This window comes from Macrotis lagotis, chromosome 5 (assembly GCF_037893015.1).
Source record: "Macrotis lagotis isolate mMagLag1 chromosome 5, bilby.v1.9.chrom.fasta, whole genome shotgun sequence".
In the NCBI taxonomy this organism is placed as follows: Eukaryota; Metazoa; Chordata; class Mammalia; order Peramelemorphia; family Peramelidae; genus Macrotis; species Macrotis lagotis.
The window spans coordinates 254,235,856-254,250,006 of record NC_133662.1 but is presented as its reverse complement, the minus strand read 5'-3'; the positions used below and the strand labels follow the sequence as shown (position 1 = coordinate 254,250,006).

Below are 14,151 nucleotides of genomic sequence, written 5' to 3'. Positions count from 1 at the left end.
CAGAAAAACCCGGGAGCCCCTGGCAAAGGGACGGGGGTCTGCCGGAGGACCCCGGCCTTTGCTGGCCATCCGCTTTCCTTCCCCCGTCTCCTGGCCTGTGGCCCGGGGGGTGGCTGCCACCTGTCCCTGGCTGGCCTGGCACGTGGATTGGGTTCTGGCGCATTTTGACGACTGGCTCTCCCAATCTACTGCAGTGAAATACTCGGGGTACCTGGAGCACAATGACAAGCCCTTTGATACCAACTGCTATAGGAAGACCCCCCGCCTGATGAAACTTGGAGAAGGTGAGTCGGGGCTGGGGGCTGGGGAGTGCTGATACTTCAGACAGGGGCCGGACTGGCGTCTTTTAACTTAAGGGACACTTGCCCCACAGATCCACAGTATGTCAAATGTGTTACTTGTGGTGGTTTTTCTGATAGGAGGGGTGGATTGTGGGAGGCTGGACATACCTCTCCTCTCCCATTTTACCTCATGACTGAGAAACTTATGAAATGGGAGGGGGTTGCAGACAAAACAAAAGGGGCCCCCCCCTTCCTGATGGGCTGCAAGGAGGAGGTGGCATGATATCTGGAGGGGGGGGGTGGTCACACAGAGACCAGCAGTCACAGGAGGGGAGCCAGCTAGGCCACATTGTAGGGGTGAGTACACGGAGTGGAGATGACACCCTGCCATCTGGAAGGCAGTGTGTGAGGAGTAAATGTGGAGAGCACACATAGGGGAGTAAATGAGATTGGGGGTGAGGGGGAAGGTTCAGAAGAGACTTGCATTTTTTTTCTTTGCTCAAGCAAATTTTTGAAGGAACAAAGGAATTCCCTGAGGGAGTTAAGACTTAAGACGCGTGTGTGTGTGTGGGGAGAGCTGGGTAGATGTGTGTGTGTGCACATGCGTGCATGTGTTTGTGCATGGATGTATATAGATGTGTGCATGTGTGTCTGTGTGTACAGCTAGTGGTGTGCTATGTTAAAGGGCAGGCTCAGTTTAGTGACATGGGCCATAGTTCCAAATCATTTTCCACAGTGGTTGAGAGGTAGATTGACTAAGTACCAGTATGGAGGATGAGGTGGAAAGACGGGATTGGAAGCAGAGTCCGGTTCAGGGCTGTTAGAATAGCGGAGGTGAGAGGGCCCGAGCCTGGCAACTGGGGAGAAATGGACTTACTGACCAGAAGAGAAAATGAAACACATGGCCTCCATTTTCATTGGTGCTCGCCTCTGATCCCCAGAACAAACCTAACAGAACAGTCATTGAATGTATAACCACCAGTTTTGCTGTAACTTTCCTCCTTTGGAAAGCCAGCCATAGGTAGCTTAAATCAAGCCTCTGCCTCTTGGGTTCTAGAGATCACCCTCTGGGGAATGGAAGTGGGCCTGTTAACCATGCGGAAGGGAGAGCTGGCCAGGTTTCTCTTCAAGCCTCAATACGCCTATGGGACTCTGGGCTGTCCACCCTTGATTCCACCCAACACCACAGTCTTGTTTGAATTGGAGCTGCTGGACTTCTTAGACTCTGCCGAGTCAGATGAATTCTTCGCCTTGACTGCAGTAAGTCCCCAAGGGCAGACCAGACTTCTTTGGACAGTCTCTCTCTGCCTCAGTGTCCTGCGTCATGACATTTGTTTTCTCTGGTTGGTCCGTATCTTGCCCTTGATTCCATTCTGAAGCCTCTGCTGGTAATGAAGGGGACCACTTACCTTAATGTATTGATCTTTTCAATGAATCAGATGATAGAATGGATGGGAAAAGGTAAGGAGACAACCCAAGTTCAAATCTGGCCTCAGACACTTAATTACTTAGCTGTGTGACCTTGGGCAAGTCACTAAACCCCATTGCCTTGCAAAAAAAAGCCAAAAATCAACATATATATGATATCTCTAGCCATCTAATTATACTTGCTCTTGTTTTAAATTTTCTCATCACATGCTTACTGTCTTTGCAAAGGATTCCATCTACAACATTCCCTGCATACCTGTTTGGGTTCTTCATATTTTTCCTATCAAAATTCACCTTCCTAGGGAGGGTGCAGGGAGTAAGGGGATGGCAACATATGAGGGTCTGGCAGTGGTGATAAGGAATGAGGATCCTACCTGTCCCTCAGACTGCAGAGAAAGCACTGTCAAGAGGGCCATCTTATGGGGAGGGCTGTTTCCTTGGGTGCAGGTGGATGGAGAACAGTTTAACAGGAAGGGGACCTGGGAGTCACAGGGATTTGAGGAGGTGGCATCTATGAGCCAGCTGTCAGACCCTTCCTAATAAGGAAAGGAACCCCAGCAAGGATGTCGGGATGGGGAGGATCAGAGGGAAACCCTTGGACTCTGGACGGTTCCACAGCCCTCCCCCCCCACCCCAGGCCACAGAGCAGATGCTGTGGTGGGTAGTCTCGTTCAGCCAAGTCAGGCCCAGACCTCTGTGCACAACCCTTGGTCCTGTCACAGCCAAGCCCTTGAGCTTACTGGGGTCACCACAAAGGCCTTTGTTTTTGGTCCCTCAGAAGCAGCAGGATGTGTTCCCACTGGAGAAGGTGCTGAAGGTAGCAGGCACAGAACGTGAATTTGGCAACTACCTCTTTCGCCAGAATCGTTTTCATGATGCCAAAGAGAGATATAAAAGGGTAAGATCTGGGGGAAGGCTTCCCAGTCTCCCGTCTCTAAGGTCTTGCCTCTTCACGCTGGCAAGTCCGTTGCTCAGTAGGGCTGCAGAGGGCCAGGATAGCAGGGGCTGTTGGGCCATTTGCCTCTGCGAGATGGATCCCTTTCTGGTTCCTGTATCTCCTTTTTATTAGCAGATTCCTCAACTCATGCTCAGGTGAACCAAGTGTGCCAAAGACCTGCGAGGAGTGGGGGCCTTCCCTAAAGATCCCTCTTGTCAGGCTCCAGAAGTATTCTCTGTTCTAGGTTCTCTTGTTTGGCCAGTCCTCTTGACTTGGTATATCACTTGTAGTTGTGGTCTTGTCTTGCTTGGTCAAACATTCCCATGACTTTCCCAAGGACCCATATCTGCCCTTGTCCTCATTATTAATTCATTTGAGTGTGGGGCATGTTACAGAGGCTCTCCTTTTTTTCTACTCAACAAATTATCTCTTAACATAAAAGGTTGTAGAGAAGCAGGAGATTTATTCAGGGACCACAGCTTATTTGGGAAAGGGAGAAAATACCACCTGTCGATCACATCTTTTCTTAACCCTGAGCTGAGCTCCTATTTCAAGAGTTCTGGCCCCTTTGGCCTTCCCATCCTGTCCAATATTATCATTCTCATGTCATATTCATGGGCTCTTAGACCTAATCTCCCTATAGAAGCAGAGGAGTTAATGGTCACCTCAACATTTCTTGCCTGGGAAATTGGGGGTATCCCTAAAGAAAGTGGGCATTTGGGAAGAAAAGTTTATTTCAGGCATGAAGAAGTATTCAAGGCCACTCTCGCAGTGGAATGAACAGACTTGGGAAATGGTAGGTTCTGCCTCATTGGGGGTTCCCCTTCGTTGGAATTCTTGCAACAGACAATGTCATTGTGGGAGTATGTCACAGTGGGGCTTCCTTTTGGTATGTGTTAAACTGAATAGGCTCGGAGATCTTTTTCCTAATCAGAGAATTTCATTTTAGATGTGACTCTTGCTGCTGCCATCTCAAACTCAACTATTCTCTTTTGTCATTTGGTCATTTTTCAGCTGTGTACAATCCTTCATGATCCTGCTAGGGGTTTTCTTGCAAACATACTGGAGAGGTTTGCCATTTACTTCTCCTGCTCATTTTACAGAAAACTGAGGCAAAGAAGTGGCTTGCCCAGAGTCACACAACTGGCACTGTGTGTTGTGGGGAATGCTGAAGGTTTGGGGGAAGCTTCAACCTTAGGATGATGCTCTAAGTCTGGAGGCTGAAAGAAAGGAAAAAGGGACTCTGACTCTTCAGCCTCCCTGAGTGTTTGCTTTCAGTGAAGGAGGGTCAAGCTCATGTTCCCCTTAAAGTCTGGAGGGTCCCTGGAGAGGTAGCAGCTTACTAGAGGGGAGCCAATTGTCTTGGTTCATTATGGGGTCAGTGTCAACACTCTTGTTTTTATTTGGTTCAATTTAGTTGGGCCTTTATTCAGTAAGGAGTGGCCAGGTAGCACAATGGATAAAAGCCCTGGGCCTGCAGTCAGAAAGAGCAGAGTTCAGATTGGACCTCAGACCCTTAGTGGCAAGTCCTTAGACCCTGCCCGCATAAAACTTGAAAAGGAAATGACCAGGTGCCACAGGATGGTTGCCAAAAAAACCCTTGAATGGCATCCACAGGTTCGTGAAGACTTGGACGTGACATCTTCACCATGTTGCTATGTCAGAGGTCATGTGGGGAAGCCTTTACCTTTTGTATCCCTAGACAGAAACCACCTTCTGATGTTCTCAGGAGAAAGCCTGGGTTGGAGGAGGAGCCAGAAAAGAAATTCTGTGTTCCCAAGGTTCAGGTTTATCTGTCCAGCCAGAGCTGCTACAAGCTTTCTAGATTGCTCTGTATTATTCTTATTTGTGATTTTTAAGCATAGCAGTGCTCCCTTGCACTCATTAACAATTTATTCAACCATTCTCAAATTCCTAGACTTCTGGGCCTCGGGGAGTGTTTTTGTACAACTAGGGTTTATTTCCCCTCTATAACATTGGGAGAATGGTTTTGGCAGTGGAATCCTAGAGTCAGAAGGTTTCCTGGAAATAGTAACTCCTTATTGTGTGATGCTGAATTGTTCCAGAAAGAGTTGACAAATTTCAGAGATCTGGCCCTGGTGCTGTGACTGTTTCCCCACTGCCAGTTTTTGAATTTTGTCATGATTATCTCTCTTTGCCAGTTAGGTGAGAGGTAGGACCTCAGAGTTGTTTTTATTTTTACTTCTCAGTTACTGGAGTTTAAAGAGTTTTATAAGTGGTTGTTGATAGCTTTAATAAACCCTGCTGGATTGTAGTCTTATCCATTTATTTGGGAGTGTAGCTATTACTGTAGTCAATTCATGTTAATTCCTGATGTCATATATCAAAATTTGAACAGATATGTGTACTGAAAAGGTTTTCCTCAATTTTTCTATCAGGTCTGTTGGTTTTATTACATAAAAAAGAATTTTATTTTTATATAATCAAATCCTTTTATTTTCTCTCCTATGATTTTTCCTATTTTTTCCAGAAGATAAATTTTTTTTCCCTCCAGTTACAATGTGTAACAGAAAGGGTTATGTGCTGCATGGACTTAAATTTGGTCAGCTCAAATCCATCCCATAATGACACACTCACTCTATTTTAAGTCTTTAAATGAGAATTTAATGATTAATATAACCCAAGATTAATATACTTATAACCCAAAATTAGATATAATTACATATATGACATAACTCAAGATCATACCAAGATTACTATACTTATAACCCAAAAGATATGCTATTTATATACATGCCTATATGAAGAAAAACATCAGCATGGATAAAGGAAAAGAAAGGTAAGAGATAGAGAAAAGTTGCCCAAGTGAGGAGGCTCCAACACCTGGAAGTCTGACTGACTGGGGAAGTCAAGTCACGATACAGCCTCCAGGGTCTCAGTTGGGAAAGTCCCCTCGGCAGAGCATCCTCTCCGAAGGGATGAGCTTCCAAAGCCCACTTTCCCAAGTAAGATCTTTATAATGCTCACACTGAACTCAGTGATGCATGAATTTCAGTCAAAACACCCTCAGATCCAAGTACAATCACTTTCTCCAGGTGTCTTGAAGTAAACACCCAGGGAAGGCCAAGTTCCCCAGGTGTGAACCCCCAAACATGTTTACTAGGAATGTTCCCCAGTACTCCCTACGCCGGAACATGCCTTGAGCAATTGTGCCTCGCTTCTGTGTGCTTGGGAAGTTCCTTCTCCTTGGACCATGACGGCTGATAGGGAAGATCTCAACCCTTCACCCTGCACTCAGCCTCTAAATCTGACCTGTCATCAGACTGAGAGCACATCTCAATAACATACCATTAATTTGTCTCATTTTTCTGATCATTTTGTATTTAAAACTTGCTAATGTTTATGGTGATGACTTCTACCATGTTTCTTCATATTACCATCCCAATTTTTATAGTAGTTTTATTAATTCCCTAGAGTTTTGAAATCTCCAGTTTAGTAAACATTAGTCTGTTACATGCCTTTGTGACTTTTTATCTAGTATGATTTGTTTTGAAAATTCCATAAACAGGTGTATTTTATTTATTGATATAATTCCTTTAGCTAAATGATTTTATTTAATTTCCATACTAATTGTTTTTCAACATATTCAGATATCTTTATTTCTATCGCTCCTGTGTGACAATTACTTTAAAAGTTAAGTTTGCTCCCAGACAGTGGGGAGAGGACTTCCCTATGACTGCAAGGTGGAGGGCAGAGCCTGGAGGCAGAGACCAGGCAGGAGACTGGCACCTGGCCAAGAGACCATGAGAGCCAGGTCTAAGATGCTGATGGTGTGGTCGAGAGAAGGGACCGGAAGCAAGATGCATTGTGGAGGTAGAAATGGTGAGATAGGGTGACAGGACCCAATTGAAGGAAGCATGAGGAGTAGGGCACTGAGATTATGATACTGGAGTTTGGAAGAGCAGTGTGGTGCCTTTGGGGAGAAAGATAATGAGTTCAGTTTGAGATGTCTCAGAAACATCCAGGTCAAAATGACCCCCTGGGCAATAGGGGATGCTGACCTGAAGTTGAGGGGAAAGAGGGGCTGACTATGGAGCCCCAAGAAGGGCACTCAGAAGAGGAGGCAATTAAGTTCAGGTCTGCATCAGCAGCAGCAAGAGTGGGTGAGTGGGCAAAGCTAGAGGTCAGGTCGCATACCACGCAGGGCCACCAAGGCCTCCTGAGGTCATCCCGCTGCCTCCTTCACTCTGCTGGCCTTGGCCCATGGACAGCCCTGGAGCTTTCCTGATTCTGACTGCCATATCTCCCTTTCAGAGCTTCCCCTTGTGGGCTGGGCTGACCCATCCCTTCTGAGACTTGACCTGATGGGGGCAACTAGATGGCGTCATGGATAGAGCACTGACCCTGGAGTCAGAAGGGCCTGAGTTCAAATTCAGCCTCAGACATTTAATAATTGCTAGCTGTGTGACCTTGGGCAAATCACTGAACCCCATTACCTTAAATGAATTTTAAAAAAGAAAGAAAGAGACTCGACCTGGGTAAGGAGAGCATCTGTCAGAGATGATGAGCCCCTGAGGACCAAGTGCAGAGGTAGTTTTTGCCAGGTAGGTAGCAGCTCATTTCCCTGGAGGTTTCTTGGCTTCCTGCTGAGCTGGTAGCTCCCTCCCTCTGCCCACCTCCTGAGGAATGTTCTAGAGTTGCCCATCTCAGGTCTCAGGAACAGCTTTCTCAGCCTGTTGAGGGGAGGATACCCATGATGGCAGAGCCACTGTCTGTGGCAGATGGGGGGTGGTGGTCCCAGCCACACAGACCTGGGGACATTGGAGAGGCAGCTTTTGAGCCCCCCCCCCATAAAATGAAAGCTTTTTCACATGACCTTTTTCCACTCGTATTCTGCTGATTTTATATTTTTTAATTTTTTTAGGTTTTTGCAATGGTTAAGTGACTTGCTCAAGGCCACATAGCTAATTATTGAGTGTCTGAGGTCAAATTTGAACTCAGGTACTCCTGACTCTGGGGCCAGTGCTCTATCCACTGCGCCACCTAGCCACCCCTACTCTGCTGATTTTAAAAGGGAACCTGCCCCACTCCTGTTTGTAACTTGGACAGAGGCAAGCTGTTTCAGGTCTTAGTGAGCCCAGTCAGGATGATGGGTGGACCTACTCCTGAGGAGCCAGAGGTGACACGGAGGAGAGCAGGCGGCCCAAGGCCCTGAAACCTCAGAGCAGACTGGGTGGACCCACAAGCTTCCCCAACTGCAAAACCTTAAGAGCACCTTCCCCTTCCTCCTGTTCACTGTTGAGTGAAATGTGTCTCTGAACCTGTATGTGTTTGGTTCCATCCTTTGACGGAAGAATGAGAAGGGTCAAGTGCTGGCCCTCCCTCAGGCTCCTGGTTTCTAGAGAAGCTCACCTGCAAATCCAATTCTGCAGGGTGCTCTTTCTCTTCCTTCCTTTCCATTCTTCTCTTAAGACTAGAAATCTGCAGCCCAGTCACTCCCAGACTCTCTGATCCTGATGAGGAGGGGGAGCCTCCTTTATTTAAAATGGAAGCATAGTCCTATTGATCATAGTTCGTTTGTGTTGCCTTATATTTGACCTTCAGAATTGTGACGCCAGCAGGGCCTTTTTTATCAAGAGTACTTGCATGGATTATACCCAGTAAGTCATCCTTGGGTTTAAACCTAAAGCCTTTGTTTCTGAATAGTGTATTCCAAGCCCTCCATTGCTGTGCAGAGGGGATGGCTGCATCATGGGTGATCCTGACTGGGACATCTGCATCATGGGTGATCATGACTGGGACATATAGAAACTCTAGAGCTGGAACACAATGATCTGAAAGTTGTCATTTTAGAATTTTTCTTTCAGGACTTGACCAGTGGATTCTTCTTACTTCCTTTGCCCTCTGGTTTCTAAAAGTTTTGGACAGTTTTCTCATAAAGTTTCTTGAAATAGGCCATCTAGGGGTGGCTAGGTGGCACAGTGGATAAAGCACTGGCCCTGGAGTCAGGAGTACGGGTTCAAATGCGGTCTCAGACACTTAATAATTGCCTAGCTGTGTGGCCTTGGGCAAGCCACTTAACCTCGTTTGCCTTGCAAAAACCTAAAAAAGAAAAAAAGAAAGAAAGAAATAGGTTATCTAGACTTTGTTAAAAAATATATTTAGGTAATATATCCATTGACTGTTAAATATTTTTCCTCCTTGATCTGTTTTCCAGGTCAATTGTTTTTACTTTGAAATGCCTTAGGGGTTTGTTTTTTTTCAGTCCTTTGACTGGATTAATATTCTTTAAGTCTTGTGGAGTCATTGACTTCTGTTTTATTCCTTTTGATTTTAAGGAGTTGGTTGCTTGAGCAAATCTTGTACCTCTTTTGCTAAACTATTTAAAGCAGTAGGTTTAAGAGTGACTTGACCAAGGTCACACAGCTAGGCAATTAAGTGTCTGAGGCTGAATTTGAACTCTAGTCCTCCTGACTTCAGGAGAAGCAACCTTCATTGCTCTATCCACTTCACCTCCTAGCTGTCCCCTCTTTTGCTTAACTATTCATTGCTTTTCTAATTCTTTCTTTGATGTCTCTCACTTCTCTAACATCTCATTTTATTTATAAAAGCATTTTTAAACTTTTTCTTTTAAATTTATGCTTTATCATCTCATCCATTTATTCCCAAGCTGTCCTTGTCTTTGAGGTTTTGCTTGTAGGTATTTTGGAATCCTTCTTTTCTTCTGGATTTGTGTCTTGAGCATCCCTTTCACCAAAATAGCTTTTTATAGAAGGAGAGAAGAATTATTTTTTTTGTTTGCTTATTTTTCCAGCTTATTTTCTGGCTTCAGAATTGGTATTGGGATCAGACTCTATGCAGCTCCAGTTTTCTAAACTTTATTTGATATTGTTATTATACATTTTATCTTTTTCCAATTACATGTAAAATTTTTTTAATATTCATTTTTTAGAATTTTGAGTTCCAGATTTTTTACTCCTCTCTTATGTCACCCTTCTTGAGATGGCAAGCAATTTGACATAGGTTATAATGTGTTCAGTTATGCAAAACACATAATGCAGTGGATAGAGCTCCAGCCTGGAGTCAGGAAGACCTGAGGTCAAATCTAGCCTCAGATACTTGATACATTGATGTGTGACCTTGGGTAAGTCACTTAACTCTGATTGCCTCATATCCAGGGCCCTCTCCAGTCATCCTGATTCCTATCTGGCCACTAGATCCAGATGGCTCTGGAGGAGAAAGTGAGTCTAGGGACTTAGCACAGCGCCCACTCACTTCAAATCCAGTTCATGTGATGTCATGGCATCATCTCCCTGATGCCATGGTCTTCTAAAATGTAGTACAAATATTATTTCTATATTAGTCATGCTATGAAAGAAAATACAGACCAAAAAAAAACTATGCTTCAGGGGCAGCTAGGTGGTGCAGTGGATAGAGCACTGACCCTAGAGTCAGAAGGAGTCTTCTGTCCCAAGTTCCAATCTTGCCTCAGATACTTAATTATCTAATTGGGTGACTTTGGGTGAGTCACTTAAACCTCATTGCCTTGAAAAAACAAATAATAAAATATATTTTTTAAAAAGTATGCTTCAATTTGCTTCAAACTCCCATCAGTTCTTTCTTTGGAGGTAGCATTTTTCATCATGAGTGTTTCAAAATTGTCTTAGATCATTGTATTCTAAGAATAGCAGCTGATCATACAGTATTGCTGTTCCTGTGTACATTGTAATCCTGATTCTTTTCACTTCATTGTTGTGGGTCATTTCAGGTTTTGTTTCTTATAGTGTAATTGCATTCCATAATAAATATATATTGTGACAGCTTGTTCAACCATTTCCTGATTGCTGGGTGCCCCCTCAATTTCCATATTCTTTTCCACCTCAAAAAGAGCAGCTCCAAGCATTTTTTGTATGTATTGGTCATCATTCTTAAAAATCTCTTTGGTATTATTTGGTATTGGGTATTATTAGTGGCCATACTGGATCAAAGGGTACATGCCATTTTAATGCACTTTGGTCATAGTTCCAAACTGCTCTCCAGAATGGTTGAATCAATTTGCAACTCCACCAAAAGTGCATTAGTATCCCAATTTTCCCACCTCCTCTCCAACATTTGTAATTTTCCTTTTCTGCCTTATTAGTCCATCTGATACTAATCTACATTTCTCTTAACCAGGGATTATTCAATGTGGTTTATAGTGATTTAGATACAGCTTTGATTTCTTCATCTGAAAACTGCTGTTCATATCCTTTGACCATTTATCAATTGGGGTATGACTTGTATTCTTATAAATTTGACTTATCCCTCTATATATTTGAGAAACGAGACCTTTAAGAGTTGTCTCCCTAACCTATCTCTGGGCCCAGAGTTTGCATGCCCCAAGACCTGCCCCTTGCTTGCCAGGGCCCAGTCTGCACTGGACTGTAGTCTACTCTCACCCTAATGCTTTCCAGAGTTCTTTCTTGTCAACCTTGTAAGTTCTTTTGGGCTGGACAGTTGTTTTCACCTCATCCTTTTGGAGGTTCTGCTGATTCAGAATTTGTTTTGGAAGAGTTGTTTTTAAGTTAATTAGAGGGAAATTTGGGAGAGCTCAGATGAGTCTCCACCTTTGTTCCACCATTTTGGCTCCACCCCACATTGAAACTGCTTTAGAGAAGGTCTAAGCTGATGTCCTAGGTGGTTTTGTTCTAAGATTTTAGCTCGGGATGGGGAACCGCCAGCTTTAAGCATGCTCTAAGTGGTCAATCCAAGGCAAAGTCTTAGTGCTACCCCCAGTTCAAACTCTACAAGGTTTTGATCTGATTAACATAAGGTACAACTGGAATCAGCCACTGTCAGCCAGTTGGGAACCTCTGCTGGCTCACAGTGACAAACCTGTAGATTCCCCTTTGGTCAGGGATTTCTGCCTCGGTTTTTTAAACTTGCTCTTCTCAGCCTATGGTCTAGAGAGTATGTTACCTTCTCTTGGAATGCCCTGCTAGTCCTGTTCACCCTGGGTCTGTGATTCAGAACATATGATGGTTGACAAAGCTGCCAGTTGTGGTGCCCCAAGGTGGTCTGGAGCCATATGCTCCTGGCCCCGATGCCCACAGACCCATCTGTCTTCTGACGGTGACCTGGTCTCAAAAAATGTCTCACTGATTTTTTTTATTGAATTCCCCCATTAGGATTCAGTCTGGTGTGTTTTCTAGGTCTTTTTGGAGGAAGGTAGATCACTATACTTTTCTCTAATACTCTACTATCTATTGACTCTTGGCTCAGAGCTATTTTCTACTTCTAAAACTAAGATGATCCTTGATCTAGCCTTATGCTGAGGAGAGATTGTAACCTCTTCCAGGATGGGGAGACCAGGATACTTCAAAGAATTTGCTGTCCTCGCATGCACAGAAAGGGCAGCATCAACACTAGAATGCTGAGTGGCCCATCTCCTCTTAGGTTCAAGTGGGACTGTCTCAATTGGTCTTCAATATTTCCTCCATCTCTATTGTCTTGATTTTTCAGCCGCTATTCCAAAAAAATCTCTATGCCTTCTTTCCTGGTGGAAGGAAGATGGGAAAATGATGGACAATATCAGAATATTGAAGACAAAGGGCAACCTGTTTCTAAAACTCATTTCTGGGTGTTGCATCTCAAAGGATGTGTAGTTATGCCACACTGGGTCTGTTAGCCTTTCCAGCCCCTCCCTGTAAATAAGTGGACTCTGGAGGCTTTTTTCTTTTTGCATTCAAAGGTAGGAAATTGGGACAGCAGTGGAGAGAGCACCAGCCCTGGAGTCAGGGGGACCTAAGTTCAAATCCATCCTCAGACACTTGATAATTACTTAGCTGTGTGACCTTGGACAGGTCACTTAGTCACATTGTCTTAAATAAAATTTTTTAAAAAGCTATTTGCAAAGGTGGGGAAGTGACTGCCATATGGTTTGGCAGGAGCTGGGCATTGGGGGTCTTCTTGACCCCAGCAGATGCAGCCTGGGAGACACTGACTGCCTTTCAGCCCAGCTTCCTTTCAGTACAAGGAACAGAGGCCCATTGGAACCCAGGACTTCTAGGGAAGAGCATGTTGGCAGCAGTCCCTACTGCTCCAGGAGAGTTTAGGCCAAGAGCCAGAGTGGCTTGGCTCCTGAAGGAAGTTGGAGATGACTAAGGAAGACAGGAGATCACTTCGCTCCAGCTCCTTCAGCATGGATAGTCCACAGTGGGGACCAGTCTCACACCCCATGCCCTCCAAGGTCTGGGGAAGATGAATACTCTGGATCTGTCTGCATGATACCCGAGAGAGAACAGCAGAAAGCAGCTTGGGGTTTGGGGAGATAAGGGGCTGTAGGCAGTCTTCTTTGCAATTCTTTTATGTTAATAAAAATCAAGTGGCTGCAGAAGTCAATGGACTGTATAACATAAATGGAGCATGGGACTAGGAATTTCCCCATATATGGGAAGGGGGCGGCCCTAGGGTTCTAGATGTTTCTAGCATTATAGTCTTCTCAAGGAATATTTAATCTTAACTCAGCCTAGAATTCAAAGGGTTTTGTTGCTTTCCTATTCTTTTTGAAATTGTGCAGCTTGGTGGTAAAAAGTGGTTTATGCCTGAGCCTAGAAAAGAATCTTTGGGGTGGGACAGTGGGGAGGAAGAGTTAGACAGATCTGGCACTGGTTGCTTGCGGCACCACCTAGTGTCTGGTGGAAGAACCACAGATGACACCCAGGTTGTAAAGTGGCTTCTTCCATAGGCCAAGGGAGGACCAGGACACATCTGCGGGTCATCTATCAGCTGACATGTATTGCTGGGGTGGGGAACCTCAGGGTCATTTTGATATTCATAACATCTTGGGCTATATTCGATCGAACTGTTAACCCCCTAAAAAACTCCCAGATTTATTGAATTTTGAGTCCTGCCTGCAGTTCCCTTGGCAATGCCAGACCAATTTGGCCCACAGACCGGAGGTTCCCTGCCCCGGTTTATAGATGCTTACTATGGACCAGACCCTTGGCTAGTCATTGGAGTGTAAATACATCCTCTTCCACTGTCATAAATATATGGGCATAAATATGATGGAACCCGGCTTTGTCACTTTCTGGGGTTTTCTCTTGGGCAAATGACTCATTTTCTTTGTTAGTGAGGACCCTGCAACTTGCTGAGAGCTGCCATTGTGGCTCAGACTCCCCCAGGTCCATTTAACCAACCAGTACTGGATGCTCCCCTCTTTGTTTTGTCTGTTGTGTGACTTTCTCATCTTCCAGCCTACTAAGGCTCTTTTATTGGTGGCATCTTCTCGTGAACTCAACACACTTTCTTTTTAGGTTTTTGTAAGACAAATGGGGTTAAGTGGCTTGCCTAAGGCCACAAGCTAGGTAATTATTAAGTGTCTGAGACTGGATTTGAACTCAGGTACTTCTGACTTCAGGGCAGATACTCTGTCCGCTGCGCCACCAAGCCACCCCTCCTCAACACAGTTTCTAAGCTGCAGTATGGGACTTTGCTGAGTTTCTGTTCTGTGAGCATCATGAAATTCCTACTGTTTGCCAGGCTACATCCCAGGTACTGGGG

General features: G+C 44.7%; 1 protein-coding gene across 5 annotated transcripts in view; it reads left to right on the top strand.

Moving 5' to 3' along the window:
• The window catches only part of FKBP6 (FKBP prolyl isomerase family member 6 (inactive)), a 45,764-nt gene that overhangs the window by 965 nt on the left and 30,648 nt on the right, over positions 1–14,151 (top strand). For 4 of the 5 annotated variants that reach the window (XR_012468852.1, XM_074189434.1, XM_074189433.1 and 1 more), the window contains exons 3-5: positions 195–284; positions 1,339–1,541; positions 2,488–2,607. Coding sequence is in view for 4 of the 5 variants with exons in the window: in XM_074189434.1 (XP_074045535.1) it covers positions 195–284; positions 1,339–1,541; positions 2,488–2,607 (413 nt within the window). In the remaining variant the exon portion in view is untranslated. The remainder of the gene's footprint in view (positions 1–194; positions 285–1,338; positions 1,542–2,487; positions 2,608–14,151) is intronic. The other variant, XM_074189437.1, reaches the window with a different exon arrangement.